Source organism: Trichoplax adhaerens, genomic scaffold (genome assembly GCF_000150275.1).
Source record: "Trichoplax adhaerens TRIADscaffold_22 genomic scaffold, whole genome shotgun sequence".
In the NCBI taxonomy this organism is placed as follows: Eukaryota; Metazoa; Placozoa; class Uniplacotomia; order Trichoplacea; family Trichoplacidae; genus Trichoplax; species Trichoplax adhaerens.
This window is the reverse complement of record NW_002060963.1, coordinates 79,185-96,809: the sequence shown is the minus strand read 5'-3', so window position 1 is coordinate 96,809 and position 17,625 is coordinate 79,185. Positions and strand designations below refer to the sequence as shown.

At 34.0% G+C, this 17,625-nt stretch overlaps 4 protein-coding genes across 4 annotated transcripts; 2 read left to right on the top strand and 2 right to left on the bottom strand.

Annotated features, from left to right (window-relative positions):
- Nucleotides 1–1,093: 1,093 nt before the first annotated feature.
- TRIADDRAFT_61208 (uncharacterized protein) lies at nucleotides 1,094–2,428 on the bottom strand (the record flags this gene model as incomplete). Its single annotated transcript, XM_002117147.1, has 4 exons — nucleotides 1,094–1,174; nucleotides 1,284–1,391; nucleotides 1,757–1,815; nucleotides 2,359–2,428. The coding sequence occupies 4 exons, from the start codon at nucleotides 2,426–2,428 to the stop codon at nucleotides 1,094–1,096; spliced, it is 318 nt and encodes a 105-aa protein (XP_002117183.1).
- A 1,273-nt stretch (nucleotides 2,429–3,701) lies between these two features.
- On the top strand, nucleotides 3,702–4,538 carry TRIADDRAFT_32221 (uncharacterized protein; the record flags this gene model as incomplete). Its single annotated transcript, XM_002117199.1, has 4 exons — nucleotides 3,702–3,761; nucleotides 3,918–4,013; nucleotides 4,177–4,270; nucleotides 4,381–4,538. 4 exons carry the CDS (start codon nucleotides 3,702–3,704, stop codon nucleotides 4,536–4,538), a joined length of 408 nt encoding a protein of 135 aa, XP_002117235.1.
- An 896-nt stretch (nucleotides 4,539–5,434) lies between these two features.
- TRIADDRAFT_61206 (uncharacterized protein) lies at nucleotides 5,435–8,579 on the bottom strand (the record flags this gene model as incomplete). The annotated part of the gene is made up of 8 exons (XM_002117146.1): nucleotides 5,435–5,580; nucleotides 5,694–5,811; nucleotides 5,882–5,956; nucleotides 6,069–6,173; nucleotides 6,387–6,453; nucleotides 6,622–6,693; nucleotides 7,027–7,087; nucleotides 8,567–8,579. The coding sequence occupies 8 exons, from the start codon at nucleotides 8,577–8,579 to the stop codon at nucleotides 5,435–5,437; spliced, it is 657 nt and encodes a 218-aa protein (XP_002117182.1).
- A 1,019-nt stretch (nucleotides 8,580–9,598) lies between these two features.
- On the top strand, nucleotides 9,599–17,341 carry TRIADDRAFT_64331 (expressed hypothetical protein; the record flags this gene model as incomplete). The annotated part of the gene is made up of 19 exons (XM_002117198.1): nucleotides 9,599–9,817; nucleotides 11,156–11,377; nucleotides 11,757–11,777; nucleotides 12,044–12,092; nucleotides 12,321–12,412; nucleotides 12,568–12,686; nucleotides 12,876–12,963; nucleotides 13,057–13,158; nucleotides 13,250–13,333; nucleotides 13,460–13,549; nucleotides 13,622–13,678; nucleotides 13,745–13,793; nucleotides 15,415–15,452; nucleotides 15,523–15,590; nucleotides 15,671–15,776; nucleotides 15,934–16,101; nucleotides 16,259–16,368; nucleotides 16,528–16,648; nucleotides 16,829–17,341. The coding sequence occupies 19 exons, from the start codon at nucleotides 9,599–9,601 to the stop codon at nucleotides 16,844–16,846; spliced, it is 1,821 nt and encodes a 606-aa protein (XP_002117234.1). The 3' UTR covers nucleotides 16,847–17,341.
- Nucleotides 17,342–17,625: the final 284 nt, after the last annotated feature.

The following is a 17,625-nucleotide window of genomic DNA, read 5'->3' as shown; positions in this document are numbered from 1 at the left end:
TGATTGTTTATCTACAATTCTTTTAGTATGAGAGCTTTAAGTTACTATAAAGTGTATTACGATCGTTGTCGGCAATTCCTCATGTACAGTACATGTAGACTTGATGTAGTATACAGTAATTACTTGATTGATTAATGCTTACGAGAATACACCAATTAAAATGTAACACTACCAATTTATTTAAGACTGGTATGAAGTTATAATAGGCTTGGATAATGTCTGTGTTAATCTATCTGGTTAATTATAGGTTCGCTAGATATTGCAGATAGTGCATAATTTTCATACGTTATTCTGAAAAATTCTTATGTGATATCTACACGGTACTGTAAATACAACCACGATGTTACTACGAACTGAATACTTTATGCTAGGCCTGAGGCTAAAAGATGCACCAGTATGGAATCAAAAATAAGCTAGACGCTTTGTTAAATGATTTCCTTTTGATAGACAGTGTTGCAATCGAACATACTCGTATACTGTACTGTAATTAGTCCATATTAAATTCGATGATGTAGCAGTGTTTACAAAGAACGTAACGAACATCAATTTTTAGCTCAAAAATTAATACGGAGTGTAATTACTATACTTTTACTGATTATACTGTAGTGGAGAAAATACATTGCAACGATAATCGATCTGTACAGTATTGTGGTCCTATTTCGTTTCCGAATACCTTTAGATCTTATACGCTGTGCTATGTAATCACTAACGGTATCTGCAATTTAGGATTTATTATGGCATATGCATGCGAAATAATATTAATTCTTTTAATATCATTGCATAAAGTATAAATCGTAAAATTTAAACACGCGTAAAAACTAATTTCAGATGCTAGCACATTAAAAGCCATAGTTGTTTAATACAAATTTTTTGTTACTCTTTGATTTTCATGTAGCTTCCATATACAATTTTGCAACTAGTCATAGAACGCGTGAGTGGAAATACTGTATATTACATTATTTCAATTATACGAAACGTCGTATATTGTAAGGTGAATGCTAAGCCATGTTAAGTTTAAATAGATAGTTTTTAAACATAACTGTATAAATATAGGCTATAGAAGCATTCACATATTCCCCAAAAAGCACATAAATTAAATTTGTTTCTCTTCATCAGCAAGACCAGATTTCTGCGCTGGCTCCGAGGGCTGTGTCAAAACTTCCTTTACGAGTGCCTAAATCAACATATACTGTGTTATTAGGTATCTATATTACACATTTATTACGATAAGTTTAAATGAATGTATGCCGTACAATTAACTGTCATAATAACATCATAATTACCTCTGTTCCGTCAATCACATGGGGTTGCTCCGTTAGCGCTTGCTGTAAGGATGATCTTGAACGAAATTCAACAAATCCGTAACGTCTCGATCTTCCAGTATCTCTATCCTATGGTATATGATTGAAAATACGTATTAGCATACGATAAGGTAGCACAATGAACGATTCAGACATGAGAGAATACGCTGTATTTACTACAGCGAGATTGTTAAACAGTAGTCTCACTCGCAAATCGCATATCTTGAAAGTACGCGTGCATTATATCGTATTCTATACGAGGTATAGAATGCAAGATATTACAGTACGATGGATACTAGGTATGCAAGGTATTTAATACAGAATTAAATTATGGTATAAGCATATTTGTAGATACTTTTAAAAGTATCTAAAGTTATTGCAAGAGCCTTTAATTTTATGTACACTACATAGAATAATAAGCCCTATGTATGTTATTTAAACCAATCCATACTTACGTATACAATTGATGCCCGGGTAATAATGCCGTATTTGCTAAAATATTGCCTAAGGATTTCTAATCATATTGTAATGATGAAAAGGGATTGGTTAGAAAGTTTATACAGCTAAGATCGTTCGCAAGCTTTACTATATAAGGATTAAAACTGTTCACCAATTTGATATTCCCAACAATACTACCAGGTCTAGAAGCCTGCTAATACACTTGTACTGTAACTGAACATGTCGATGTTGGTAACAAACAACTTTAGTAGGTAAAAGACTGCTAAAGCTGTTGTACTTTCGAATGTTAATGACCAATGCAGCTACACATGAAGTTCAATCTCACTAGACAGTATCGATGATGAAGACTTGATATATCCAATATATTCTACGTTCTATGATTATATCCTGTACTTGACATTGATCTATAACATCTATACAGTACTTTGATATTGTAATGATATGGTATGCATGTTGCAGCAGGATAATTGTCAGACAGACCACCAATGCACAATTGCACATGGCATATCACTGCACACTGCAGCCTAAAGTGCGCCTGATTTATTACACACATTGAGCGCTATTACCACTTGTAGAATCAATCCCTGTTTATGTATACCTGGAGATGTAAACCATGGCAAACGGGCAACAAATAGAGATCGTGCTTTATCAACATAGGAGGCAAACATGGCTATGCTTTCAAAGTTGGAATAGGGAAAAGAAAAAAGATTTTCCTTTTTAGCGAGAGTTATATAATGTTAAATGTTCAATGTTATTTCAGTATGGATTATTACTGCCGTCAGTATACTGTAGTGTCAAATGAAACGATCCACATGGTTCTCTTTGAAATCATGGCTGGTACTGTACTTAATGTACTGTAAGTGTACCCATGTCGGCAATGTAGTATTCAATGTCAAATAACTCCTGATACTGTAGGTAGTTATCCAAGGTGCACTTTCATACTGTCTATTCGTGTTTTACAACAAGCAGTCAGTGTGTCACCCCTCGTTCAAAACTAGAACTCTTTTCTATCATGTTTTCCTATACACTTGTTGAAGAAGAGACGGTTAAATGATGACTATCTATTTTGCATAATACGATACCCTAAGAGTGTCCAGCAGCTACAGTACTTAGTACAGTAAAAGTGCCCAGACGAAAGGGTCTCCTACAGTGTATTGTACTGTGTGTGTTACAGTACAATATATTGTATGTACTGGTAGTCTTTCCTTCATGCTACAGTATTTTCCTGGCGTGCATTAGCCTACAGTACTGTAGAGCTGCAGCAGGTTTGCAGGTTGCCTGCAGTTATTGCCTGCTTTTGCTTCTCAGCTATCGTGGCAAGTCTAATTGATGTCTCTTCATCTTCAATTTTGTCTCATGCCAACATAAAAAAATCTATTTGACAAGGTGTGTATGTTTACCCAATCCATATTATTGACACCGAAATTAAATCCAATTGCATTGAATCTTCACAGGTACTGTATCATTTGTTTGGAGCAGTCAGTATGCTCGCATTGACTTCAAGCTCGTTGACCATCTTCCTATTCCCTAACAGTATTTTCTTGTCATAGACAGTAATCAATAAATTTGTTACAATTAAACAGTGTAATAATATAGCTTAGCTGACATGATGCACAGCCATCAAGTGCTTTAGCATAGCCCATAGTCATGCAGTAGATATACTGTACTAGTTATTTCTTATCTTAGAATTTAGTTAAAAATCGACATACTGTACAGTAATGCATTGCTATCGCTTTGGCGTAATCTTACGAGTATATTGTTATTATTATTATCATTGCTATGCCTTTAATTTGTATATTAGTGATTGATCGAAAGAATAAATTAAAGACGATATCAAGATCATTTCCTGGTTTTAATATGTATATAAATATATATATATATATATTGCATTAGTTTATTTAGAACGATATGGCGTCCAAAAAATTAGTCCAATTGCATAAAATGTATATCAAGGCTGGGAAGGCTTCACCATCACCGCCACTCGGACCAGCCCTTGGACAGGTAAATGACAAAGCTATAACATGGAGAAGTACTGTACTGTATTTCGTTTTATTACAGTTTAAGTCTACTCAAAGAATCTGTTGCCGGTTAGATCCATTTATACAATCATATCATCTTCTATTAATGCCTATTACTTTTAATTTGTATTCACACTAGCGTGGCTTAAATATTGGAAAGTTTTGTAAAGAATTTAATGATAAAACCGCCAATATGGAAGAAGGCATCCCCATTCCAACCAAAATTTTTATTTATGTAAGTTATACCTTTATAGACTGAATTGAATATACTTTAAAGTATAATCCAAATCATATAAAATTGGTAGTCAACTTCTATCCTAACAATTCCATCTTCTTCTGTAATATTTGCTTTTATCTATTTCATTACTATACTGAGTATCCTTAAACTGTTCTCATAGGCTGATCGATCATATAAATTCTCGACCTCCGCACCTCCTGCTTCGTATTTTTTAAAAGCAGCAGCTGGTATTGAAAAAGGAAGCGCGCACCAAGGTTAACAATACTACAATTGATATCACATAGCCATATAGTTATCGCAAATATCGAGTTAGATGCTGTATATGTCGTCACTAAATCGAACATACATACTATCTTTCATTCAGGTAAAGAAGTTGCTGGCGTTGTCACCTTAAAGCATATTTACGAAATTGCCAAAGTTAAACACAACGATGAGCAGTTTCGTAACATGACATTGGAACATGTATGTAAAGCTATAATGGGTAGCGCAAAAAGTATTGGAATCAAGGTTGTCAGAGAATAATCTACGAATGAATAAGTGTAAAACTACCATATACTGTAATCCCGCTCTTGGAGTATTTTTTAAAAATTATGATACTGTATCTAGCCATTTATGTAATATTTTATCTGAAAATGGAAGCGTACATCACGAAAAAGTTTGTGCTGTACTATATCGCAAGGATTCTAGATGGTAATCATATGTTGCAGTACTAAAGAAATATACTTTGTTACCAATTGTCTTATATTGCCAATTTGTATGCGCTCATCATAAATTATCCATGTATTTGCAGTCCATGTTATTGATAAAAATGATCATTAATATACTTAAATGAAGATGAGACAAGAATATATTATTGACTTGGATTGCAAATGTCATACATGAAGTTAGAAACAATACGAAATCATCAGTACAATCATACTTGTATGTAATTCTACAGTACTGTCGCGGCTTTATCTGTACACTTTGGCGTAGTTGTTTGCCCTAAATGCCCAGTCTGCTATCCAAGATGAAATATTTCCGAAATATCAACAACGTGAATATGATAGATAATTCAATAACCCTGCAGGCATTTACTGCCATGCAGAATACATATTAATTGACATTCATCATTATCACAAGCATCGCATTAAATCCTTTCAAGTTCGTAAAGAAATTTAATAAAAATTTATTGCTATTACATTAAATTTGCAAACATGCGTGCATACTTTTAAACACCTAGTAAAGGCATTACACAGGATAATTTACATTACAAACATATTAATGTTATGTACATAATAAAGATCATAAGCTACAAATCACACACATGCTTAGCAAAGATGCTCCTTTACCAAGTTAGCCGTTGAAATTTTAATGATATCAACTGTTAGATATCATGACTTTCAACAAAAAGTTATCGTCTGTGCCAACCGAATAAAATTTTATTCCGTTACTTGACGAGATTTTGGCATCTTAGCTCTTTCTTTTGCAGTATCTCTCCTAGTTTTCCTTTTTAGATATTTATCTAATTTTCTTTGCTTTTTTAGTGTATCATGTTTTTGCTCTACAAACATTTGTTTTTTCATTGCTAAATAAACAGATCGATCAAAATTAGGATTACAACGTTAATAGAGACAAAAGCAATATCACTACGTCATGATCATAATAAAATTGAAGGACCTACAATTTTACTGCACTTACATCTCTTTAAATAAAAAGGCTTCTTTCCCTTTTCGATAAGTTCAATTTCTTTCTTACGATGCTGCTTGATAATCTCTTGCTTCTGTTTTCTTTCCGTAATATGTTGTTGTTGTTGATTCTAACGAAAGAAATCAAACATGAAAAGTCTGGTGATCTAAAAACCAGAGTTAAACAGCCTTTAGACTCACAAGTCTTTCCAAAGCAGCTGATATCTCTGCTTTACGAGATTTATCTTTCGTTTTATGCAATTGCTTGATTAACATCTAGGCAGAAAACGAACGCAGCGATTACAAAGCTAACGCTTTACATTGATCGATTAGGACAGTGTATCCCAGCGAACTATAAAATTTCGCCTTAATGAATAAACAAGTTAACCTGCTCTTCATTTGTTTTCAATTCCTTGATAAATCCGAAGGATTTCTCAAATAAGTCCTCGTTTAATGTGCCACTCTTTCTAGTGAATCTGGGATCTTTCGGTTTCTAAATTTGTGTATCCCGTTAATTGATCATAAAGTATTGATTAGTTTATTAGGCCAATGCATGATAATGCAACTCACAATAGGATTCATGTTCCTTCTAATGACTTCAATAACCGACGTGAGAATTACTTTTTTAACTAGACTGTAATTACCAAAATATATGTACGATTTCATAAATATTATTATAAACTATGCTATGCGGCAGACTACTTACGGATTTTTTGGTTTGATGAATTTGTCTTAAAACTGAAACTGGTTTCTTGGATGAGAATTCTTGAGGTCTAGTATTAACAATGGAAAAAATTGAGGTCTAGTATTATCTATCCTTGAAGATGTTTTAAGGATAATCAAACTGATGGCACTGGTTTTTACGCATCTATCATTTTGAAAATACTGCATGATCGCTACAGCTTGCTGAAGTCTATGATCAAGTTTCAATCAAAAGATACCTATATTTAGTATTATTGTCCGTCAGTTTATTTCCTTTTTTGCCTTCGGTATTGCGGATGGCCTGGTTATACCTGTAGTTATCAGTTACAAGTATAAGATGGAAAATATGGCAAGTTTATATTTGGTGTTCTCCTTAAAAATGTATCATTTACAGTAATTTATTGTGCACTTGGCCTCACACAAAATACCAAATTAAGCTGATCAATAAAAGTATATTAGCCATGCTTTCATCATTCTGTAAGCTAGTTCACTTTTCATACCTCTTATAAACTATAGTAAGATACTAGTGTCTATGCATACTATACTAACAAATCAACTTAATCACGTCTTCAAACTGTGACACAACTGAAACTACCAAAAGATGTAAGATGGTCAGGTGTTAGCAACTTGAACGCTAGACGCACCTCTTAATACCAACTTGATCACGAAGTTTTTGCAGGTCTGCAAAGGGTATATCGGTTAAATCTAAAATAGAATAACATATACAGAATATATAAATAAACTTTATTCAGACCCATTGGTGTGACAAGAATTACTTTTAGTCCATGAAAACTACTCTACACAAGGTAAGCATGCGTATAGTGCAAACTACAGTATATTACTGCTATATCTATTTCGTTTGAGGTCCAACTCTACTTCTTCCATGTGGATTGTCTGGCCTATGATATTTTTGCTACCCTATCATGGGAATCTATCTCACTTTCTGTTTTGCTACTACGAATCGGTGTTGGATTGATATTTGAGCATTTACATGTAACATAAACTGATCAGTTATACACGTAACATGTCTATGTTGCCTAATACTGCAGACTTCCAGTAGCTGTAAGGCACTCTATGATGCTATCGATTCTGTAAGTATAGTTATATATTAAATAGTCCATGGACTGCAAGTCCATTAAGTAATAAGGAAGAATAGTAGTGACTGAAACGCACAGTACTGTAGATGTTGCATGTATTATTCTCTAACACTTGCCATGGATTACTGTATACCTATAGCGAATAGGCCAAACAGGCCATCATTCATTGACTTAAGGATCACTGAACTATCGGTTGCACATTCATTGATTGCAACTTGAATGTAGGACTCATTTGCAGACTACACGTAATATGTTTATGTTGCCTAATACTGCAGACTTCCAGTAGCTGTAAGACACTCTATGATGCTATCGATTCTGTAAGTATAGTTATATATTAAATAGTCCATGGACTGCAAGTCCATTGAGTAATAAGGAAGAATAGTAGTGGCTGAAACGCACAGTACTGTAGATGTTGCATTTATTATTCTCTAACACTTGTCATGGATTACTGTATACCTATAGCGAATAGGCCAAACAGGCCATCCTTCATGAACTAAAGGATCGAATAGACTGACTGAGCTATCGGTTGCACATTCATTGATTGCAACTTGCATGTAGGACTCGTTTGCAGACTATACGTAATATATTTATGTTGCCTAATACTGCAGACTTCCAGTAGCTGTAAGACACTCTATGATGCTATCGATCCCGTAAGTATAGTTATATATTAAATAGTCCATGGACTAATAAGGAAGAATAGTAGTGGCTGAAACGCACAGTACTGTAGATGTTGCATTTATTATTCTCTAACACTTGTCATGGATTACTGTATACCTATAGCGAATAGGCCAAACAGGCCATCCTTCATGAACTAAAGGATCGAATAGACTGACTGAACTATCGGTTGCACATTCATTGATTGCAACTTGCATGTAGGACTCCTTTGCAGACTGCATACAGCACATTGCTTAGACAGTTGCTACTGATGGCTGCTCTACTGAGAGAATAATTGCATACAATAGTCAAATAGATGAAATGTTATGGCAAAAGCATGATCTATCGCCCAGTAACCTATGACACACGTTGTAGGTAAGCAATATCCAACTGAAAGTAAGGTTAAAGTACAGTAAATTGGTGGCCATCTTACCTTCTTCATCCATTCCTCGATGTTGTTGCTTTCGGTGGAGTATAGACTGTTCACTATGGTACTGTACCGTACCGTACACTGACGCTTGTACTATAGTCCTACAGTACAATACGGTACTGTAGGTGTGTACTGTACACTGTACAGAATAGTACTGGAAAGTAGAGTGCCGTCTTTCTGGCAATCCGTGCCTATGAGAAGGCGAGAGGCCATCGACTACTACTTAAAGTTGGAGAAATTTTGACCAGTTTTCTATTTCTAGTAGTAACTGATGGTTTAGACAATACGGTAGACGCTTTCACTAGTCCAATACAGTATATTGGTGAGTGAGTAAAACTACTCCAGTGAAATAATAAGATTCTACTTCTTTGTCAACATCGACATACGGACAAGTCGAAAAAAAAGAATCGGCCTGCCTCTTTTTCCCATACTCATTCCCCACCCCATCCAGTTTGCTACCGGGTCTTCCATACTGGACTCTAGTGGGCAAGTTAGCTGTCTGTCTGTCTATCTGATGGGTACACCCACCCTCTAGCTTGTGACTGGCATCGTCGACGCATGTCGTACTAAATCAATAGGTAGGGACCAGCTGGGCCAGTCCAGTCCATTTCAGCCAATCAGCCGCGTCAAGACGACCGTCCTCGTTCCCCTTGCTTGAGTAACTACGGTAGAGAGAGAGAGAGAGAGAGTCGGGAGGAGACAGCAGACATATTCGGTAGCCAAGAGGGAGCCGAAGAGATTGGCGTAAACTGGAGTTAATCTTGTCCAGCATTTGTAGTGGAAAATTTCATTAATCGAATCGAGTAGAAGTGAGTTGGTTGGAAAGGGAAATTGCTTGACTTGTTGGCCATCGAAATCAACGTCTTACTTGATAGTTCGTTATTGGACGCTTATCGATCGAGTGGGAGACGAGGTAAGGTGGTGTAGTAGTCATTCTTACTTGGAACGAGAGGAATATTGCCCATTGCAAAGGGATTTTACTTGACGACACGCGTACAAGGGAGAAAAGAAGAAAATCCACTTACTAATTGCAGTATGCCAGAAGGCTTAGACGAAATGACCAACGAAGAAATCGTTGCTGATACCAAGAATGTGGTTCGAAGTCTAGAAACGCTGTTTAATCAACACTCGGATGTTTTAACCTCACTCACTATCATTAAGGATGATCATCAACAACAGCATCATGATGAAGATCGTATTCGTGTTTTACATAAATCGATCGAAAGTATCCAACTTGGCATAGGAGAAGCACAAGTAAGTCTTAATGTAAAATAATCGTCTACAGTTGAAATCACATTATCTTACTTATTCAGTCAAGGCCATCAACTCATTTTCATATGCAAATATTATTCAATGGATCGGCATGGATGAAAAACGGTATACAATAACCGAGTTGCTGTAGTACAGCACGGGGGGACAAACGTCGATCCTTGCAAAAGTCATGGGCAATAACGATCGCAAACTCAATTACTATCGTATGTTGATAGGAAGGATTACTTGTTGACGCTTGACCAAATCACATCAATGGCCGAATATGCTTGTAAATCCAAACTTTTCTATACATTATTCAACGAGTGTGTAAACATACACGATGGATGATTTGACCTGTTTCCTAAACGCCATATTTCTATACACACCAAGACAAAGATTACATAATGTGATGATGAGTAATTGCTTACTGTAGAAATTATCTTACAATAGCAAATGACTAAAGCGATCATGATATCCTATCTTTTATTCATTAATTAAAAATTTGCTTCATTTTATCGTCAGCTTTTCCCCTCAATACCAATTACAGCTACTTAAATAGAAATCGCAAACGAATTCTAAAAACATTCCATGTCATACCGATGTTACCACTCTATTCCATGGTATACGCATACTGTACCGAATGACCATTTCCATGTCAGAAAGTTATGAAAGAAACCCAGCGTTGCAATGGCTTAGTAAATCCCATCATTTTCAAGTAGTAAAGACCTTACTCAGATCTGGCTATCCATAGCAATATACCCTCATAGTCATACAGTTACTGCAGTAGAAAAATGACACATGTTTATGCAAGAAATGTGCTAGTTCAACAACTTACTAAGCCATCATTCAACTGCAGCGTTAAAGACCTTACTGGCCATCTAAATTTCATATCAATACGTACTCTGATGATATTTATACTGATACAGTTACTGTTGTAGAAAAATGACACTTTATTTTTTCCAATAACAGGCCTGCTGTATTAACGAACGATACCATTGCAAAGCATTATTGAACTCATACTACTGATCTCACAGTCAATAAAAATTCAACTATACTACAATACGTTATAATCAAGTCCCTTTTGAGCCATCTGCCTTAGGCTACTTCGATCTAAAAAAAACCCCTACAACAATTCACATCTTTGCAGTAGCAAAATAGATTCCAAGAAACAATATTGTACAATACTGTGAAGAGCTTTTTTAGCAACGCTATGTTACCAGCACATTGTTGAGCTGAAAAAAATCAAGATATAGCCTATGGATAATTGAACGCTAATGTACATCATCATCATTCCAATGCTGCCTAATGATTAAAAAATGATTGATTGACTTCGTTCCATAGGTTATTATTTCTCTGACCAACTACTTAAATGCGGTCGAAGCAGAAAAGCAAAAATTACGTGCTCAGGTCAAGCGACTATGTCAAGAAAATGCTTGGCTTCGAGATGAATTAGCTTTAACGCAACAAAAATTGCTTTCCAGTGAAGAAAGTGTTGCCCAGCTAGAAGAAGAAAAAGAGCACTTAGAATTTATGAGTTCCGTCAAAAACTATGAATCATCCGAGGTAAATGATTGTGATACAGTCGATGAAATGAAAAAACCATTCATTGAGAAATAGAAACGACTGTACCCAATAACAGTATAGACGTAATCGACAGCAGAATAGCCATAATAAAAGAAATAGTCATAGTAATACTGTCCAACTCTCACTCATGTAAAAAATTCGTATTGTTCTAGCTTACATTAAAGCTGTCATAGTTGTAATTACTTCAGGCTAATTAATATTATGATCATCTATCTTTTTCGATAACCTATTCTTTAATAAGCTAAAGGCATTTAAATCTGTTATATTCAATTTACTCTTTTACACCAATATTGGCTAGCATGAAATGCTGCTTTGATATTTAACTATTTACTAATTTTTTAACCAATCTTTTATTTAGGATAAAGACATTTTAATCGAGGTTGGTTAGGCTACAGAATATCCATCATTGCCATAGCTCTAATTGTCAAATAGGATTAAGAGTAAAATTTTTCACTTCGTCTTAACTACTGTTAACAATCGAATACTTTCGTAGTACAGGAAAAGATTTTATACAATACTATGCATATTTACTTGTTAACCATGGACATTGAAAACTTCGTCAAAATTAAAAATACCTTTTGCGATTCCTTTTCTTTTACACATTGTTACATTATTATCAAGTATTACTTTGTCATATTTTAACAGGAAGAATCCAGTACTAGGCAAAGTACACCAACAGAACAGCAAAGTACAGGTTAGCTTCTACGCATTACTAGCATGGTAGCAATCAATACAGTACAGCTAAATATCTTCTTGTAAAGTATTTATGTAACGTATGCTACCGTCTCTTCAACTTTTGTGAACTGAAATGCTTCGTTTAAATTAAAACTTATCTGTACTAGTCTTCAAAATGTATACCTTCTTTGATGATCCAGTATACTCAATCAATATAATCACTGTTTGGTATGACATTTTATTACAGTTAGCGAAAGTTCAGTTGACATGAATACAGCTTATGAAATTCCTAATCGATTGAAGACATTACATAATCTGGTGTTACAATACACTGCTCAGGTATATCGATAGCGTAGCAGTTCTTAATAATTTAAATCGATTGAAAAGTTAACCGCGGCTGTAATTAAAGTAGCTTTTTAACTAATACCATATGTGTAGTATATAATGACATGTTATTAAAAATAATAATATTGTTTATACAAATCAATATCAAGGGTCGCTACGAAGTGGCAATACCACTATGCAAGCAAACATTGGAGGATCTTGAAAAAACATCCGGCCACGATCATCCTGATGTTGCAACATTGTTGAACATCCTTGCTCTAGTCTATCGGTAATTTAATGCAGTTTTTGTAACACTCTTCAAAGAAACTACTGTAGCAACGCCAATATTTAGAAGCTGTTGGTTTAATGAAATTATCAACTATTATCCATTCAGAAAGACATTTTATATTCACAACTATCATCTTTACTTAACAATACTGTACAGTACCATATTAATTTCATAAAATACAATCAATAGGGATCAGCATAAATATGATGAAGCGAGTGAATTATTGGAAGATTCACTGCGTATTCGTGAGAAAACATTAGGCGCAGATCATCCAGCGGTGAGTTATTTTTTTCATTGACATTGCTAAAAGCCTCATAAATTGTAATTAACTATACGTATTGACATAACTGTTGCTTGGTACGAATTGTAGGTTGCCGTAACGTTGAACAATTTAGCCGTCCTATATGGAAAGTTAGGAAAATATAAGGGAGCAGAACAGCTATGTAAGAGGGCTCTTGAAATTAGAGAAAAGGTATTCATATCATGTTGTATTCTTGTTGAACGTACTAAAGACGTAATATCATAAATTACCATGATTATTACAATGGCTATTCTTCCATTAGGTCCTTGGGATGAATCATCCTGATGTCGCAAAGCAATTGAACAATCTTGCTTTAATATGCCAAAATCTTGGGAAATATGATGAGGTAAACCTAACCGCTATCGAAATAACCGATCTCTACACGATTAACTAGTACAGTATTTATACACTATGTAGTCCTAGCATTCACCCGATTATGACTAATTGCTAAGTGACATCATATAATACCTAGGTTGAATGGTACTACAAGAGGGCACTAGAGATATATCAAAAGCAACTAGGCCCTGATGATCCAAATGTAGCTAAGACAAAAAATAACTTGGTAAGACAAGGCAAAATTTTTACTTATTAAAACTGTGGTATAAATTAATAATGATTGCAAATACTTATGCAGGCTTCTAGTTATCTTAAACAAGGAAAATACAAAGCGGCTGAAATGCTTTATAAGCAGGTTTGTATTAACTCCGCTAAAATTGGGAAATTCATCAATATCTTACGATGCAATTTTTCAACATAGGTGTTAACTAGAGCTCAGGAAAGAGAATTTGGAACCGGAGACAGAGAAGGTACGCATAGTAATAAAGAAAATAATGATTCCTAAATTCTAAAGCTATTCAACCTTTCCATGGTTTATTGTAAACATTGCCAGCTATTTGCACTGATGTAATCGCTTCACGCTTTTCTTATTACTTCAAATTTTTACTGCACGAACTGCTATAATGCTAAGCACTATATTTTTTGCTTCACAGACTGTTAAGTATGCTTAATTTTAGCAATCATCCTACAAATTTTTACGATTTTCAATAGTCAAATTACAAAATTAATGTTGCATCATACTAAAATAGCGTATTACAGGTATTGCTATCAGCACACAAGATCGCATACATTTAATTGCTAATCATGCTTGCTTTAGTAACAAAGGCTTAAAAAGTTACTAGGCGCTACATTTATAGCAACCAATCAGTGGCTACCCCTAAAAGGCTTGAAACTGTTATGCTTTGCTCTGACTGGTAGTTCCAAATAGTTGCTCAAAGATGTACTATTAAGCGCGTGCACAGTCAATATTTTATTAACAACTTATGATAATATCTTAACAGATTTTGTAATCAAGACGCGCGACACCAACTGTAGTTTGCAATGAACTGGCCAACAGCAAACGATTGGAATGCCCTGACTTTAGCCTATGCTTGCAATCATATAATACCCATAATGACCATAACCAAACTATTTTCAAACATTTTATAACGCGACGCAATATAACATATATGGCTACGACTCATAACATATTTTTGATTAAATCACTATGTTGACAAAGCCGACATTTTATATGATCAATCTTATACTAGATTTAAATTTCTTTATGAGGCACATGCTGATATTCCCTTTTCTATCAGTTAAATATTTGCTTATCTGATGCTTCTTTTAAACAACACCATATTCAATATGGAGCTAATCCAATTTGCAAAAATCTAATTACATTTCAAAGCTTAAGTCCTTAAAAGTAATCAAATAACACGATACTATCATAGAATGAGCTTCCTCTTGAATAATCCTAGCCTTCATTAATTATTTAGAAAACTTTGTTCGTAGATTAGATGAAAGAATTTACATGTAAATTCTACCTTAAAACTCAGTAACGTACGTAAATGCCTCAATACTATAAAATAAATTTAGATTATATCGTCGCAAAAAGATAGCTGATAACATTCCAACCCTTGGTAGATAGTACCAATCCAACTGTCTAAGATTCTAGAAAAATATTCAATCATGCGTACATGTGAAAAGCAATCAGGAAGCAAAATTATTTATATTATGTATTATGAAAATTTTTAATGATATGCATCAGCACTATGTAGCTATAAATTTGTACGCTGCTTTTCATATTAATATGCATTCGTACTTTATACAAATTAAAAAAATTAATAAGTATTAGATTGATTACAGAAATTATACTAAAGCAAACAATTATTTAATAAACAGACGTTTTATGTCAAATTAGTATCGGTATTTATTTATTCGTCATCTATATCCATGATAAGTAAACTTTAACAATTATAATATAAGTATCAAGTGCATTGTTTGTAAATGCAGACATTATATAAATTATTAATTATTAATGCGCGTGTGTATATAATACTGTGTATGGGATATCTTTTGAAACTAAATATACGATATTGATTGTTACAGCTATAGCTGTCAAAACTGAAGATTACGCTGTCGATAAGGTATTTTATTCAATTTGAATTTGTTGGAGACCTTTAGTGAATAACTACATGATTATTGATCTATATACAGCCGGAAAGCCCACCATCCGGCACGGTCAATGAATTAGGAAATTGGTATAAGCTTTCAAAGCAAGACAAGTGAGTAGCAATATTAAAATCGAACCTATTAATAGATAGGATAATTTTAATATAACAATCCGAATACTTTTGTATTGCAGTTCAGCAGTATCGACTACCTTAAGAAATCTTGGTGCGTTATATCGAAGACAAGGAAAAATGGGCGAAGCTAGAACTTTAGAAGATTATGGACTGCGAAATCGAAAAGTAAGAACTGCGTACAGTAGTTTGTAACTTTAATATTAGGAAATTTCAGTCGATCGGAACGCAAAATCTACCGAGATGACGTTAATTTTAACGATTAACAATTTTTTAACTTGCGAATTCAATGTTTGCTTAAAAAGTGTGATATACTTTTTTTAAGAACTCGGACAGTTCACGGCAGAAAAGGACCAGTAATCTAACTGTTATTGATGAAAAGACTAATATGGAAGGTAGTACATCGCATGTACGCATACGAAATGAGAGTATGTGCGAACCTGACGAAATCGGGACTTCAAATATACCAAAAGACAATAAAGATGACGATGCTGTAAGTAACGGTGCCATCCAATTGTTGTCCATCATCTTCAACATGTATATTTTTCAGCAGCATCTAGTGCCAATATTATTGCGAAGGTTTTTAGATTCTCGTATATAGCATAATTTCTATCCCTTAAGTCATAGTAGCATTCTATAAATTCTGTTAGGCTTCAAGAAAACGGGAAAGTTCACTTTCACGATTAAGGAAAACCTTAAGCAGTAAAGGCTTGCGTTTAATGGATAAATTCTCTACTAATAACGGTGTCGAATCACCAAGGTAGATAGATATACTTTATGCATTGTTTCGTTTGATGTTTCATATTTTTTGTTCGAAGTGAAACTGTAACCTTCACAAGGTGTATTCATGATAAAATTTCTCAAGAAATTTTTGCTAAAATTTATTAATGAAATTTAAAAACTTTAATTTGATGTCCAGATATCAGATGGGCGGTGAAAGAGTGGAATTAATGAATAAACCTGATAGAAGACTGTTTTCTCCTACTGTAAAAGCCGTTGGTAGAACCATTTCAACCCCTACACTTGCCTCACCTACTCAGGTAATGGCCTACTTAAGCAGAAAATTAATACCGGTCGGAATTATCTTTACGAATAATTGGCTCATTCTAAGATGCTCCAGTCAATTAGAATTTGCAATAGAGTTAAAATAGTAGATAAATTGGTAATCAGTCTTAATAACTTACTTAAATTATGTTTGCAATTGATTTATTTTTATATAGAAAGATAGCGAGCTATGAGAATGGGACTTGAAACTGAACACTGTTTTCTTTAAAAGCAATCAATTGCTGACATTTAGATCGTAGTTTTTTAGAATTGAATTGAATTAAATATTAATTGTACCTTGTACTAAGGAGATTATTGTATTTATATATCAAAGTCTCAAATTAACGTCGTGAATATAACGAAAGCTATAATTGAGTTACCTTACCTTAGTGTAATATATTGTTATATTTGTATAGCAATTGGTTGGCTATCATTTGACCATAACCCATGGTAAACGTATATAGATTTTGGGTAAATTGTAAAATTGGATATATTATTTGGATAACATCAACTATCTCCGATAGAATTGGATAGTACTGTTTATATTTAGGTCCAAATTTATACTAATTATTATTAGTAGTCATTATTGTAATACACATACGCATACGCATAGATACGACTCGTATCTAATATGTGTAGGGTATATATTGATCTCTGCAAGTATTACTTGTATGTAATAGAGTATTCGTATATGCTATAGTTACTTTGTTAATATTTTGATAGAATTGCTATGGCTAAGGTAGTCTAACTGTTGGTCAATATATTAATATTATTGGATACTATTCTTTTAAATACGTATGTACAATTGTACATATGCTACGTGCATGTCTCAATAAATTTCGTAGAATCGTAGCTTGTGGAAACGTCAGTGGTGATAAAATCGTCAGTATTAGCCAATGTTTCAAGTGAACTTTTATAAACCATGTTGTCCAAAATTTTTACAGATCTAAATCACAGTAAATAAATTGTCAAG